Source organism: Sinocyclocheilus grahami, unplaced genomic scaffold (genome assembly GCF_001515645.1).
Source record: "Sinocyclocheilus grahami isolate Dianchi unplaced genomic scaffold, SAMN03320097.WGS_v1.1 scaffold1485.1, whole genome shotgun sequence".
Taxonomy (NCBI): Eukaryota; Metazoa; Chordata; class Actinopteri; order Cypriniformes; family Cyprinidae; genus Sinocyclocheilus; species Sinocyclocheilus grahami.
Window position 1 is genome coordinate 534,406 of NW_015506664.1, and position 17,241 is coordinate 551,646.

At 35.8% G+C, this 17,241-nt stretch overlaps 1 protein-coding gene across 1 annotated transcript in view; it reads right to left on the minus strand.

The window, feature by feature from the left end:
• LOC107570626 (ATP-binding cassette sub-family A member 1) overlaps positions 1 to 16,446 on the minus strand; it is a 128,946-nt gene extending 112,500 nt beyond the window's left edge. The window contains 6 exon segments of the mRNA XM_071582353.1: positions 590 to 784; positions 1,174 to 1,301; positions 5,053 to 5,180; positions 6,746 to 6,887; positions 7,670 to 7,763; positions 16,381 to 16,446. Coding sequence (XP_071438454.1) covers positions 590 to 784; positions 1,174 to 1,301; positions 5,053 to 5,180; positions 6,746 to 6,887; positions 7,670 to 7,763; positions 16,381 to 16,446 — 753 coding nt within the window.
• Positions 16,447 to 17,241: the final 795 nt, after the last annotated feature.

Genomic DNA, 17,241 nt, shown 5'->3' on the forward strand with positions numbered 1-17,241 from the left:
TTAATTTTATTTTTTTATATTAAATTAAATTCAATTTGATTTAACCATTAAAACACAATCTAGAAAAAGTCTAGAAACGTTCAAATGTGGGGGGGAAATGGAATCCAGAAAACGAATTTATTTTGTTTTGTTTTATTTTATTTTATTTTATTTTATTTTATATTTTATTTTATTGTATTTCTTTATATATTAACATTACATGTTGCTTATATTTATGAATCAATTTATTTTATTATTTGACATTTTATTTATTTATTAATATTTACTCTATATTTTGTGACACTTTATTTGATGTTTAATTTATGTTTAAAATAATAAGAAAAAATGCCAATGAGCTAACAAATCTGCGAGCATGACAAAGCGATGATGACAATAAATTAAAAAATATATATTTTAATATGTTCCTTCATGTTATGATGTCAATTAATTGTTCATTTTTATTTAATTTAATTTAATTTAATTAATTAATTATTTTTTTTTACTTTTTTATTTTTTATTTTTAATTGATTGATTGATTGATTTATGTATTTTTTTGTGAATGTAATCATAAAACATGAAAAAGTCATAGGAATAAAGGGGCGTCGCTCACTGCGTTCAGGAGTTTGATGTTGTCCACATTCTGCATGAAGACTCGTCTGGCCTGAAGAAGCTGATTGGCTGTCAGGGAGCATGTGATGTTCTGAAACTCCTCTTTCTGATTGGCTGAATTAAAGTCCAGGATGCGATCGGCCGACGGGCCGCAGAGCACCGAGCGCAGATCTCCATCAGCCGACAGCGCAGGCAGCTGCAGCACATTAAACAACACCACAGACACACATATTACAATTTAGATAACATTTCAAGAGATCAGTTATATGGCCAGCTGCTATCAAAGATCGAAGTCAGTCTAGAGAAGGCAACCTTTTAATTTCTTCAGTTTTACAAATGCACAAACTGATATATTGTACAGCTGAAATGCTGAACAGCTGATGATTCATGTTGAATCTTGTAACAAATGATCATGGCTTCTGTGTCTTGCGTTTGAAGTTCAGATGAGTCTGAATCTGGCTTCATTGCGGAGGTAAAATGGGGGTTTTGGTGGATCAGCGAGTGTCGGGCCTCTCAGGGAAGCTGGATCTCCTCCAGTCCACACTAAACACACAGCCGCTCTCCGTCTGTCTCTGGATGACGTACCTGACCGAGCCGGACTCTGGCCCTCATCAGGCTCGCGGTGGCTGTGTCTGGCACCGAAAGGCTGTTCGTCAGATATTCAGAAAACGTCTCGTTGGTTCTCAGCAAACTGCGAAGCGGAATCGACTGACCTGAGAGAGAAAGAGAACATATTGCTCTTAGCTCATGTAGGCTTTCAGACGGGCAGCAAATATACCATTTTCCAAATCCCATAAGTGTGTGTGTGTGTGTGTGTGCGTGTGAGTGAGTGAGTGAGTGAGTGAGTGAGTGATTGAGTGTGTGAGTGTGTGTGAGTGTTTGTGTGTGTGTGTGTGTGTGCGTGTGTGTGCGTGCGTGTGAGTGTGTGTACACCAGCAGAAAATACATTAATAAATATAATACATAAAAGAAAAATGCTTAAATTAATAACTAAATTATAAAAATAAAAATATCAAATATAAATAAATAAACAAATAAATAAATAAGCTATATATTGCTTTTTTAGCTATGTTTTAAACATTTTTGTCTAAACAGCAGAAATAAATAAAAAATATAATAAAAAGTGCATTAATAAAACGAGGCTGCATTACTTTGAGCAAAAACACAGTAATATTGTGAAATAGTATTACAACTTTAAAGTAACTGTTTTCTATGTGAATATCTGTTAAATTGTTATTTATTTCTGTGATGCGCAGCTGTATTTTCAGCATCATTACTCCAGTCTTCAGTGTCACATGATCTTCAGAAATCAGTATAATATGCTGATTTGCTGCTCAAGACACATTTCTGATTATTATCAATGTTGAAAACAGTTGTGCTGCTGAATATTTTTATGGAAACCGTCATACATTTTATTTTTCAGGATTCACAGATGAATAGAAAGATCAAAAGAACAGCATTTATTTGAAATAGAAATATTTTGTAACATTATACATGTCATTGCTGTCACTCTTGATCAGTTTAATGCCTCCTTGGTGAATTAAATTATTAATTTATTTCAAAACAAATTGTACATGTTCCTGATTGTTGGATGTGGTGTGGATCTGTTCTGCGGCGGGCGGCTCTGGGTAAATTGAGTTTGTGATTGAAGGAGTGGATGTGGCTTATTAAACATGTGTTAGCCCGTTAAAGGCTCATTTAGCTATAATGCAAAACACTGTTTTGTCCTCGTGCAAGAATTCCTCCCACACACTCACACAAAAACCATGAAAGCCAATTAGGCGTATGAAAGCGTGTGTGTTTGCACATCGAGGCCGGATGGAGGTCTGACTGCGCTCTGAAGAAAGCTGCTGTAAAGCACATGAAAGAGCGCCGGTGAAAACAGAGAAAGCCGAGCTGGATAATACCTCTAGAGGCGCGTTAATGAGCGGCAGGATATCAGACAGCGGCGCTGATTAACGAGAGTGCGTCATTACACTCTGAATCTCTGTGTTCATCCCAACAATCCTCTTCAACACAAACATGGCAGGTCACACACACACACACACACACAGGTTTGTTTTTGTGAATTGTTGGGACATTCCATAGGTGTAATGGTTTTTATACTGTACAAACCGTATTTTCTATTGCCCTACACCAACCCTACCCCTAAACCTACCCCTCACAGGAAACTTTCTCAAAAAAACTCACTCTGTATGATTTAGAAGCGTTTTGAAAAATGGGGACATGGGGTAATGTCCTCATAAGTCACCTTCTTCTTGTAATACCTATGTCATACCAATGTCATTATACAAATGTGTGTCCTGATATGTCACAAAAACACACACAGACACAAACACAAACACGAACACACACACACACACACACACACACACACACACAGAGTGGAGTCATCAACTCGCACCTTCATCATCCATGCGTCACCCTGCTCTCTGATTGGCCGCTTCTGTCGGACAGTCTCTGGCAGCGTTGTGAGTTAATTACTCTCTCTCTCAGATCTCCTGGTGAATTTAATCTGGTTTAATAGAAGTTCACGGCCCCGAATGCAAATGCGGCCGGCGGCAGTGACCGGGGCCCGACAACATGACGCTCCACGGCCTATTTGCAAATGAGCTTCCTCTCAAATCTGAATATTGTTAGACTAAACGGTACAAACAAACAACAGCAAGATATACGACCTGCTCCTCCGAATCAACAACAAGAGTGTCTGTAAAACACGAATATAACCACAGTGGAGGACGGGGCGTTATTTCAGCCTGACATGTCAAATAATAGTCAGAAAAATAAAAACAAAGTAATTTTTTTTTTTTTTAAGTTTGCATGTGAGTTTTTGTTAAGCATCACATGTGATACATCAGGCTTTTGTTGCTCATATATTATTATATAGTGAGAATATCCAAAGACTCAAATTAAGCAGAAATATACGATTCGGTGAAAATGCTGATATTTATAAAGTAAGACTTAGTTTTTTTCCCTTCTAAATCATGTTGTCTAAACGGCAAAACAAAATAAAAAATAATAAATAAAAATACATAAATAAAAAAAAATATATATATAATAATAATAAAAACTGATGTTTGGCTATTACACATATTGCTGTTTATTTTTGTAGTCTAAACAGCAAAAAAAAAAAATCAACAAAATAAAAATGAATAAATAATAATATATAAATAAAATAAAACTGCATAGATATGATAATAATACAATAATAAATAAAATGAGTAATGCAATAAAATTAACAAAACAAAAACAAAATTAAAGATAAGATAAAAAAAATTAAAAAAAATTAAACAATTACTAAGATGTTTAAGGGGGTGTCACGCCCATGGACTGTCCGTGTGTTAGTTTTCCTCCCCATGTGCTCCCGTGACCCAGTTTCTCCCGTGTTCTGATTATGTTCATTTGTTTCAGGTGTTCCTCGTTGAGTCCCTCGTCTAGTTCTGTATATAAAGTGTCTGTTCCTGGTTTCTGTGTCCGGTGTCTATCGTCCAACGTTGTGCTACTCGTTTGTTCCTGCTTCCCTGTGTATACCCCGTTTGGATTATTAAAAAACTGTTGATTGAGATTCTCCTGTGTTCTCCTCGTTCCTCGCTCCGCTCCGTAGGCAACTGTGACAGGTGGAAGGAGACTCTTCTGATCATTTAATTGTGATGTATTGTAATGTAAATCAATGAGATCTTTATAACAGTATATAATGCAATGCAATTCAATGATAGATGAGAGATGAACAAACAAACGTTCCTCAAAAGCCTGATGATCATATTTGAGACTCACATTTTATGTCTGGATACTCAAGTAAAACGAAGTTGCTTTGAAGAGAAATTTCTCAAAATTGTATTTAGAAGACAAAATAATAACTGAACTTCTATGATTAAAAAATGCATGTTGTCCAATCTAAATCATTACAGCATTGCTATTTAATTAAATTAAATGTATAAATGCATATCATATTATTTTAAAGTTTATATTTTAACAAAATGGCCTAATTTTAATTTGAAATGTATTTCTGATGCACATGAATTTTATAGATCTGAACTCTTCATGCAAGTCAACAGCTGACTCATTTGCCTCTATTTTTATTTATATTTTAAAGACATTATGAAAGTTGATGGTGATGATCTAATAATGACTCTCAAAAGCCCACGTTTGACTCTTCGCAGCGCGTGAGTGGCGTACTACTGGGGAAATGCTGTCGATTGCTTCACATGTTGATGAGTTTGATGAACAAAACTGCCGAACTGGGATCTCTGAAGCGTTTATAACAGCAGTCCTACCTAAACGGGAAGCTGTGCTTGGAGGGGGGGGAAAAAGCAGCTCAAACCAGCCTAAGCTGGTCTGCGATGATTTGAACTGGTCTAGTTGGTCCTCCAAACTGAACAGTAGCAAAACCAGATCAGCAGGCCAATGCACCGAAATGTTCAGTAAAACATCGGCACGTTTTGAAAAGGAAAGCCAGACGTTCACCTGCGGCTGGGTTTGCATTCTCCAGGACAGACGTCCATCGGCCGATATCCTCAGAGATGAGTTTGACGCTGCTGAAGAGAGCGGGATCCGCCAGGAGCGACTGCACTTCAACCAAAACCTTTGTGACTCTAAACCAACGCAAGAAAGAAACAAATAAATACACAGAAACAGAGAATTTAGAGATGAATGCTTCAACAGCGTCAAGTTAAAATGTGCCACTATACATAATAATGACTATGTGAGCCTGGAGCACAAAAGCAGTGTTGAGTCGCTGGGGGATATTTGTAGCAATAGCCAACAATACATTGTATGGGTCACAATTATACATTTTTCTTTTATGTCAAAAATCATTAGGATATTAAGTAAAGATCATGTTCCATGAAGATATTTTGTAAATGCCCTACTGTAAATATATTAAAACTTAATGTTTGATTAGTAATATGCATTGCTAAGAACTTCATTTGAACAACTTTAAAGGCGATTTTCTCAATATTTAGATTTTTATGCACGCTCAGATTCCAGATTTTCAAATAGTTGTATCTCGGCCAAATATTGCCTCGATCCTAACAAACCATACATCAATGGAAAGCTTATTTATTCATCTTTCAGATGATGCATTAATCTCAATCTCAGAAAAATTTTGCCATATGACTGGTTTTGTGCTCCAGGGTCACATATTAAAATATTTTAATAAATGAAGTTTGCATGGAATCAAATGTACTATATACTAAATTATTTAAATAAATATATTTATATTTATATAGTTTTATAATTTATTTATTTTATTCTTCATTAAATATCTATAATACAATCAGTTTAATTCACATGGAATTGAACATACTGTTTAATAAATTATTTACAAAATGCATTTAAATAAATATATTTAAATACAAATACTCAAATCGAGCAATTTAATGACTTTAATTCAGTTTTATAATTTATTATTTTATTCTTTATTAAATATCTATAATATAATCAATTTAATTCACATGGAATTTAACATATTGTTTAATAAATCATTTACAAAATGCATTTAAATTAATATAGTTAAATATATAAATAATAAAATAAAGCAATTTAAATTGTAATTCGAAATTTAACTAATTTTTTTTAAGGTAAGCGGTTGCAAACAATTTATTTTAGCTACATTTAAAAAATAAAAACATGTTGAAAGTTAGTCAACTAAATGTGTTTGTTTAAATGTAACTAAAATAAATTGATTGCAACCGCTTACCTTAAAGAAAATTGAGTAAATTCAATGATTTTTTTTTTTTTTCAGTGATATGCTTATGTGTTGGGTCTAGATTTATTTAGAGATTTATGATATCATTAAACAGATTACTTAAATTACTATTTAATAAATTAATTTACATATAACTGAATATACTTTTAATACATGATTTACTAAAAGCATTTTTATGCATTCAATATGTTGGTTCTCCGTTTATTTAGAGATTCAATGTGTAAATACGCTTAAACATATTTTAAACACATACAAGTTTAAATACTATTTAATGCATTGAGAAACATTTAAGCAATTGAATCATTATGCAATTAAATTTTAGTTGAATTATTATGCTTCCTACATTGATTTGCGATTTATTGTGTAAGTTTATGTATGTTTATTTATCGTGATTAATGACCGAAAACGCTGTGATTGACGTTAAATGGACGGTGCTGGTGTGAGACTCACGTGGAGTTGTCGAAGTTGTTCACCTGTCCAGGTGCTTCGCCAGGTGTGGGGGAACTCACACACGGGTTCTGTATGTTACACAGCATGCCCTGTAGCCATGGCAACACACCTGCCGATGGGAGGGGCTTATTGGGGTAGTGGCCTGAGAGGAAGCACAGATTCACAATTACTGTTTTTTTTGTTTTTTATGCATCCTGCTTGCAAATCATAATTCTGATGTCGTTCAAGCAATTCAACAGCAGTAGTAATTGATTTTTTAATCATTTTGACGAAGCAAGATATTTTAGTTTTTGATAAATCACCAAAACTTCACCAAACGTTATTTGTACTGCACGACATCCAAAAAAACGCAAGAAGCTTTTTTGTTTTCTAACTTCGGATATGAAACAAGGTCTAACCTTGAACGCAACCTTAAAATTCAAAGGATAAATGTTGTATTTGGTGCACTTTAATGTTTTATATATTAATTATATTTTACATGTCGAACCTGTAATTAAAGCCATTTAAATGTATTATCTATACATTAATTTTTGTATCTCTTTATATTTATATTTCAACAATGAACTGGATTTGAAACATTAATTATATCATTAAAACATTGACATGAAAACTGCATTAAGTGCAATTTAAATACTTAACTTATTTATTTTATTCGAGCGTTGATTGCGAAACAAATTAAAAAAATTGATTTGGTTTTTGCTAAATTAAAAGTTTCATTTCGGTTTTGGTGTTTTAGTGAAATGATGCATTTTGGTTCATCACTACAACAGATTCTCTCTTTCTCTTCACGTCCCGACAGACACAGACAGCTTATTTCGCTCTAATGTAACATGTGCATTAGGTGTGTAACTATAGCTTTTCCATGAAGAAAAAAAAACTTGCGTGTAATGTTGCTGGGAGCAACTGAAGTCGAGCAATACTCACACTGGCTTTTATAAACCGGAAGATTGGTGGATCTGACCGACACGAGAATGATGAACAGGAACAGAGGCCAAACCAACTCCACCAGCAAACGCACCTGAGAGAGAAACACAGAGACGCTTCACAACACCTCACTCGTCCTGAGCAGAGCTTGTGCTTTTATACGTCTTCTATTCTGTCTAAACCATATCAGTCTCCTCAAAAACCCTTAAATGTTTCTGAAAGCTAGAACAAACCCATGAGATCCTGAATCTCCGACAGTCCACCGAACCGTCTGATCAATAACATTCTCAATATGCAAAGCTCCGATCTATGAAATCGATTAAAAAACGAGGTAACTGTGACTTTTAAGTAAATAAATAAATCAGTCGCTGGGCCATCAGGATTTCTCCCAGCGCTCCTGATGGCCAGTCCCGGCCTGGTGAAACGGTATGTAAGAAATAATCATTTTGTGAATGTAGTATGTGATTTTGTGCATCAATATGAATACAAAATGTAATCTGCAGACTCCAGAGGAATTCTGAGGGGAAAAAAGGGCGTAAAGAGACGTAAAACCGAAAAATGCATGGTAAGAATTCAGAATCGTAAAAAAAATTCAGTAATTTTGTACGACACAGACTCGCGATTCTGAGAGGGTTAGTTCAAACTGCAAAATCAAAATTGTGTGAAACTATGAGAAATAAAATCAGAATTAAGTGTTATAAATCAAATTGAAAGACATATAGTGTTTTCGAATTTGAATTCCGAGGCGTTAAATCAAAACAATTGTGAGATATCGACTTGGAATTGTGGGAAATGAAATAAGAGTTGCGCATTTATACACTTGCAATTTTGAGGAAAAAAAAAACGTTCAAAGTGCGAAAAGTTAACGCAATAAATAAACTCTAAACTGTGAGAATTACAATACGAATTGAGCATAATCTCTGAGAAAGTTCAAAAGCTTGTGCTTTTATGCATCTTTGATTCTGTGTTGATGGTTTAGTTAACTCAAAATATGAGACATAAATCTGAACTCCTAGAAATAAAATCTGAATTTTGTGTTAAAACTTGCAATTTTGAATAAGGAAGTTTGAATTGCAAGATTTCTGAGAGAGAAAAAAACAAACAAATCAGAATTGCAGGATGTTACCTCAAATTTGCCAGAAATAAAGTCAGAATGTTGAGACAAAAACTCACAATTACCTTTTTTATTCCGAGGCTGAACGTTTGTGAGGTATGGGCCAACAAATCCTTTTTTTTTTTTCAAAGCACAAACCCTACACAATACATATAACTCTACACAGCCTTTACATGACCCACTCAATCTGAGATTCAGCTCACAGCATCAAACCGAATGAGGGAGCTGGAGCTTCAAAACTTTCCGACAAACACATTGCGGTTGTGGTTTTTTGAGATGATATTGATTTATTTGGTGTGAGTGACAGTAGTTTTGACACTCGACAGCAGTCTACAAACACGGTGCCGAAGGGGAGAAAGAACTCTTGCTGTGTTTTAGCGTTTGGAAATTAAAAGAGGCTGATTTGAAGCCGTGCAGCAGCAGGTGTGTGACAGCGTGTTGTGTAAGGACTTTGCAGAGGTCTGAAAGGGAAAGTGTGTTCTGTCTGCTCCATTATTTATACTGTAGAAGTCTGCAGGCGGAATGAGAGAGAATACTAGATCACATCAGATAGTGTGTGTGTGTGTGTGAGTGTGTGTGTGTGTGTGTTTGAGTGTGTGTGTGTGTGTGTGTGTGCGCGTGTGTGTGTGTGTTGGTTCAAGACTCAGAGAGAATTACAAATAAAGCACTTTGTGAATATGCATATGTATGTATATACACAGCAGTTTTCCTCTAAGTTTGAATCATAGCCTTGAGAAGTTGAATCGTTTTAGCTAACTGATGTTAGACATAATATTGCCAGTTGTTTGGTCTGTTCTGCTTCACCAATGCAAATATTTCCAGCAAAGCCGCTGGGATACCGATCAACACTTAATGGTGTTTCGTTCCTGAATGAATCACGGTTTTTGAACGAATCAGGTGAATGAATGATTTAAAAAAAAATCATAATTGACCTAATATCATTCCCATTGTGCCCAGTTTTTCTGCTAAATTATATTTATAATTTTAAAATAAATCAACTGTGTTTGCATGAAAGCAAAGAAATAGTATTACATTTAAAATGAACTGAAGTTTTAATTTAAGTGTAAATGACATTCTGTGTGCGACTCTCAGCATGTGTTTTATTATTTTTCAGCTGTGCACAAAAGTCAACACACAAGATGACACAGTCTTTCAATAGAACGGGAAGACAATCACAATTCACTACGCAAACACACAAATATTACAAATGACGTCATCGCTGCCCGTTACATTTGGCACACTGGACGTTCCATTAATGCATGTCTGAACGTTTGAATGGAGTCTGTGAGTTAAGAGGTTCACGCTGAATGAATTGCTGAAGAAAGTAGACCTATATTTATATATTTGAAATATTTAGGGGTTTGGATCAAACTCAACCCAGAAGGTTTGATGAATATCTGCACAGTGCTGCCTTGAAATCGACTGATTTATAGACCCTCTGTCAAACGGTTTGATCAAATAAATAGAATCTGTTCAAAACAATCACTGATTCACACTCCAGGTGTTTAGGGTGTGTGTGTGTGTGTGTGTGTGTTTGTTTGTTTGCGTTTTTGTGACAAATGAGGACATCAATTTGTATAATGACAAAGGTATGACAGATATTACAAGGAGAAGGTGACTTTTCAGGACATTACCCCATGTCCCCACTTTTCAAAACGCTTATAAATCACACAGAATGGAGTGTATTGAAAATCTGAAATAGCACAAAGTCTCCTGTGAGGGGTAGGTTTAGGGGTAGGGTTGGTGTAGGGCAATAGAATATACGGTCTGTACAGTATAAAAACCATTACGCCTATGGAGAGTCCCCACTTTTCACAAAAACAAACCTGTGTGTGTGTGTGTGTGTGTGTGTGTGTGTGTGTGTGTGTGTGTGTGTGTGCGCGTGCGCTATTTTCACATCCTTCTTTAAGAGGAAGGAAAAAGCTATAATCCTTTCATATTTTGTCCTGTCCTCCTCTTTTGTCCAAGGACTCAGCAGCAAAAATAGGGGAGAGAAATATAGCATGACAAAGATGGAAAAGAGAGTGCGAGTCTTTATCTAAGGTTCACTCACTCCATTAGAGTCTCTCCCTTTAAAGAAAAAGGTCTGTGTGTGTGTGTGTGTGTGTGTGTGTGTGTGTGTGTGTGTGTGTGTGTGTGCGCGTGCGCTATTTTCACATCCTTCTTTAAGAGGAAGGAAAAAGCTATAATCCTTTCATATTTTGTCCTGTCCTCCTCTTTTGTCCAAGGACTCAGCAGCAAAAATAGGGGAGAGAAATATAGCATGACAAAGATGGAAAAGAGAGTGCGAGTCTTTATCTAAGGTTCACTCACTCCATTAGAGTCTGCTGGAGGATTTACCTCAGTTATCAAAGAGAAAATCCAGCAGAAGAGGACAGTCTCTCTTTCTCTCTCTCTCTCTGGTAAGGTGACCTGCTCATGACAGGTTCAGTGATTCTGTAAAACCCTCTTGTGTTCAAGATAGCCCTTGATTGCACCTTTTTCAGCTTCAAGATGCCAGTTCTGGTGCTGTTCTGTGGCAAAAAATAAATAAATAAAAGGCTCCACACCAGCCACTAAAACCTGCTTTTCTTGCACTAGGAGCCACACACATTAGATACCGCAGCGGTGGGATGATGTCCTCACCACATTAGGGTTATAATCCAACAAAAACTCAAGATGGAAAGACTAGAAGTTTAAACTCATGCAAATTAAATATGCATTTGCGACAACAAAGTGGATGGAGATTAGTGTTGCACAAGTGATCTGATTGAAAATCATGTCTGAAATTGTCAGTTTTCTGAGTGAGTTTCATTGATGCATTGATAATCATTAATCTTGTTCATGATATGCTATCATATACTTATATATATATATATATATATATATATATACTGTATATATCTGAGATGTAGGTGAGTTTGTTTTTTTCATCAGATTTAGAGAAATGTAGCATTGCATCACTTGCTCAGCAATGGATCCTCTGCAGTGAATGGGTGCCGTCAGAATGGGAGTCCAAACAGTTTCTCTTCTCCAGATGTTAACTGATGGACTGGAGTGGTGTGGATTACTTGTGGATTATTGTGATGTTTTTATCAGCTGTTTGGACTCTCATTCTGACGGCACCCATTCACTGCAAAGCATCCATTGCTGAGACACTGATGCAATGCTACATTTCTCCAAACCTGATGAAGAAACAAGCTCATCTTAAATTTGGATGGCCGGAGGGTGAGGACATTTTCAGCACATTTTCATTTTGGGTAAATTATTCCTTTAAGCAAGCTATCCTGATTATGTGTGATTTTCTAGGTAATGCAAGCAGGAGAACGGATGAATCACCAGTTGGCTCCTCGAATTATGTATTCATGGTTTAAAATTTGCATAGCTTTTATTGTAAGTTTAATGCATTTTTATGGCAATTATGTTGCATTTAGTTTGGATTTATATCACAATATTGGAGAGCGATAGCACAGCTCTGATTAAAGTGCTCTCTACAGCTGAACTGCCTTCATGGACTCATGGAAATGCAAATTCTGAGCATTTATTATCCATCAAGTCTTTGATGTTGTGAAGTTTGGCTGAGGATCAGATGAAGTCTGAAGTTACTGTACGCAGAGATTTGCTCTGTCTGCCAGTCAACCGAGTCGATCAGAAACAGTAGCACAACACAGATATACACAGATGTTAGCTCTGTTCCTAACCAAGTGAACGGCCCTGCTGTCTACATATATATATATATATATAAAGTCTATATCTTTCAAATCTGCGCTTATGTCATACTTCTGCATTGTATTTTGCAATTCACTTTTTTTCTTTTTCAGAATTGTGAGAAACTCTGCATTGCAAGTAAAAAAGAGTTGTGAAATTTCACAGTTACCTTTATTATTATTATTATATAAACAAGCTTCCATAGTTTGCAGCCAACATTAACTCAACAGAAAGGATTGTTTTTGTTTGTTTGTTTGTTTTTGCTGTTATTTAGATGGAATAGCTATCTGATTATAAAAAAGCTAAATGTCAATGCACACCAAGAAACACTGAAGACGCAGCCAAAGCAACTGCACTTCTGCTACGTGCAAACTGTGTTTGTGCTTCATCACCCCAACTGTAAAACTCCACTGTTATGTTTCGTGCAATAATGAAATTCATACGGGTTTGTAATGACATGAGGGTGAATAATGAAGTACCGAATGTTCAGTTTTAGGTGAACTGCCCCTTTAAAATACTGTATTTTGGTGCACAGCTATTATCTCTTTTCCTCTTCACCTCTCACCTCTCATTGTCTCACCGGCTGTCCGCTGCAGTCGTCAGGCTCCATTAGTTTGAGCACGTCTCATTAGAAACGCATTAGACAGGTGAGCATGATGGCAGGTGAGGAGTTAATGACAGGCACGGGGAATTGGTTAAGCTCACTAGTTTACATGCAATACATCCTAATAAAACTTGAGGCTCTTTTATGGAACACATTCATATTTCTGCACCAAAACTGATGCTTTTTCCACACATTAAGCACCACACGTTGATCCATGCAGATGTCTCTCTGTCTGTCTGTGTGTCTCTCTCTTGTAATTGCAGATCAGACCATCAGAGAGACCATTAGAGCAGCACAAGTGCTCGACGGAGGCCGTTTATGAATCGAATCTCCGCCCACCTGGGCAGCACAACGAGCGGCGGCTCTTGACACGAGTGAGGCCTCTTAAACAGCCAGCGTTCAGCACAGAGTCAGTCAGACGGAGTATACTGCACTCAGAAATCAGCACATCCAATCATATGCCATCAAAATGAATCCAGTTACGCACACTCTCCCAAAGTCTGTCCAATCAGAGCCCGAAAATAGTCAAATTAGAATTATGAAGCTGCATTAAAACTGTGCAAGTGCTTAAGTGGGTCAAAAACACTCTAAATTGCATGTAATATAACTTCAAACTATAATACATTTTAATTTAATTGCAAATAACATGCATTTAAGTGTCTGAAAACATAAGCACTTTTTTAAAGCATGGACTAAAAGTGATTTAAGTGATTAAGACTTGTTCTAAAATGAGCCTATCCGTTCTGTGAGTGATTTTAAGTGTCGTTTGCTGTGAAACGTGACATGTTGGGGCACTTAAACTGCAAAAAAAGGAATAATTTGCCAGTGGATGCTCTGCAGTGAATGGGTGCCGTCAGAATGAGAGTTCAAACAGCTGATAAAAATATCACAATAATGCACAAGTAATCCACAGCACTCCAGTCCATCAGTTAATGCAGCTTTCAGCACATTTAAATTTTTGGGTGAACTAATGCTTTAAAATAAAGGTTGTCTCTTCAAATGCATGGAATCTGTCCATTGGACAAATATTTCTTTATAGTGGAAAAAGTTTCTTTAGATTATTAAAATGTTCTTCACACTATAAAAGCTGGCTCTTTTAAGAAGTGTTCACTGAAAGGTTCTTTTTGGAACCAAAAATGGTTCTTATTTGACATCACTGTGGAAAAAAACACCTTTAGAACCTTTATTAAGAGTTCTGACGGCACCCATTCACTGCAGAGCATCCATTGCTGAGACACTGATGCAATGCTACATTTCTCCAAACCTGATGAAGAAACAAACTCATCCTAATCTTGGATGGCCCGAGGGTGAGCACACTTTCAGCACATTTTAATTTTTGGGTGAACTAATGCTTTAAAATAAAGGTTGTCTCTTCAAATGCATGGAATCTGTCCATTGGACAAATATTTCTTTATAGTGGAAAAAGTTTCTTTAGATTATTAAAATGTTCTTCACACTATAAAAGCTGGCTCTTTTAAGAAGTGTTCACTGAAAGGTTCTTTTTGGAACCAAAAATGGTTCTTATTTGACATCACTGTGGAAAAAAACACCTTTAGAACCTTTATTAAGAGTGTAAGCAAATGTCCGCAGATGTACATATCTGATCAATTTTCGATTTGTGTGCATTATATGCTCTGTTTGCTCATCATTATCTAATACATACATCCTATGCTACACACCGCTAGTTTGACGCTGGCCACCCCCAGCATTATGATGCATATTACTGGTATTACCGCAGCGGATGAATTGAACACACCCTGTAATCGACAGCATTTGATCTCACTCGCTCTCATTGCATGAGTCTGTGCTTTCTGTCTTTGAGGAGGTGACATTCCTCATCAATCATTTTCTCCTGAGAAGTGACAGTCAGCGCTGTGCTGCTGTTTCTGCAGGTGATGAATAATCTCACGCGTGTGTCTCGCAGCCTTTGTGAAGGTGAGACTGTTTTTCACTCTCTAAAGACCAATGAAATCTGCTTGATCTTACGCACACCTGCTCCAGGTCAGCTAGAGCCTCCTCTTTCTCTAAAAACAACAGACTACAATGTGTATTCGAGTGTTTCTTTAATGGGGACTTTTATGTCCTTGGGCTTGATTGAACAGATTTAAATTTGGATTATTTATTAATTAATTAATTAATTTATTTTATGAAGGTCATAAAAAGTGTATTAGTGTATAATTTTATTTTGTCTGCTTTTCAAAAGCCTTGTGTACATTTAATAGTTTTACCCTCGTCTCACACCCTCACTTTTTATCTTAAAATAGGAAAAAAAAAAAAAAAAAAATTCCAAATAAATAAAACTTGTTTAAAAAGAGGTAAAAAGATGGATACATTTACTAATAATCAATTAATAATCTAAATTCAGTGTTTGAATTATACCAAAGCTTCAAAGGGGCCTGATATTTGGAAGAAATGGTTTTAAATAGTGCTATAAATAGTAAATGTATTTATTGATTGATTTTATATTTAATTTTACATTCTCATTTGACTGAATTTACTTAGTAAGTTATAGATTTACTTAGTACATCTGTATTAAAATCCATAGTAAAATCAGCACATTAAAGTACATACAGGTGCCAAATGTGAGTAAATTTGGGTTTAGCGAGTAAGTAAAACCATCTCTCCAGTTAGTTGAAACTTTATTGCTAAATGTAACATAATGCATGGTTTATATATATTTCAATATTTATTATCTAAAAATTATATAAACGTAGTGTTGGATTTACCAAAGCTCCAGAGGGCCCCGATTTCTGGATGAAAGTAGGTTTTCAATAACACTATAAATAGTCAATATTTTATTGTATTTAATTTTTACTGTGATGGAAAATAATCCCATTAGAACGAATGGACTTTGTATGTTTATCTGTATTAAAATCTGTAATAAAATTTGCACGGAGGTGCCAAATGTGAGTAAAATTGGCTTTAGTAGGTAAATAAAGCTAGCTTTCCAGTTAGTTGTACCTTTATTGGTAACTGTAACATAACACATGTTTTATAAAAAACTGTACGAATGGCTGATGAATCATCATCATTTATGAACATTACTGAAGCAAACGACATCAGAGATTCAAATCAGATACAGAAAGTCTACTGAGAAAAAAATATATATATATATATCTGCTGCGAAATAACTTTTTTGAAACTGTCATGACAGGATCAGCAGGCCAACAAATAAAGATAGTATTTTTTTCACAACAACTGACATTAAATGCATAGCAAAGTAGGCAGGATCATGGCTTTACAAACCGGTTCATGGGCTGTTCTCCCAAAATATAGTGTTTTGTGTGTGTGTGTGTGTGTATGTACCTTCTGTCTCCTCCGTAGAGTAAAGTTCTTCCACAGTAACAATCTGAGTTGTGTCAGGAGACTCATTATCACCAGTTGACACGTTGCTATATGGGAATATGAAGTCTTTTACACCTGTAGAGAAAGAAAAGAAAGGACATTTATTATCGACAGACAGCTAATTAACTAAACACAAAACCAATATTGGTCTTTGGTGCACATAAACTTGGATCCAATGTAGTAAAACTAGTATTGCAACATTCTGGGTTTTTTTGCATTGCAAGTGAAATTGTATCGGCTGCTGGTAGTTTGTCAGGAAGAATAATGTCTAACAACCACCAACAGTCATCCTGATGGGAAAAGCATAATCACATCACGCCGTTTGAGTGGCTGTGCGATCAATAAGTGGAGTTTCTCATTACACTGAGCCACTCTAGTATCAGATTCACATCTGCATTGTTGTTGAATTCAGACACGTCCGGTAGCAGCTATCAGACCACATGGTCCGATTTCCATTAGCAGCCACAAACAAATGAAGTGCAATGCAACATTTTTTGTTTTCTCTGTGAGTCTTGATAAAGACATCCAACTCCATCCTCATGGCCACATTAAATTCGTTTTGTGGCTTTCAGTCCATGTCTGTTAGCATTTGTTAGATAGCATTCTCCTAAATGTTGACTAAATAAACCTTCAGCAGATACAGTACACATTTATAATGTTCAGTATTTCTCTTCTGAGAAAAAAGACCATTGACGTCAATAGAAATGTTATTTTCTGTAACTACAATGATATGCAATTTCAATCCAAATGAAGTGGACTAAAATGAATGAATGTGACATGACTGTCGAAATGACTTTTTTAGTCTAAAGACTAAAACTGTGG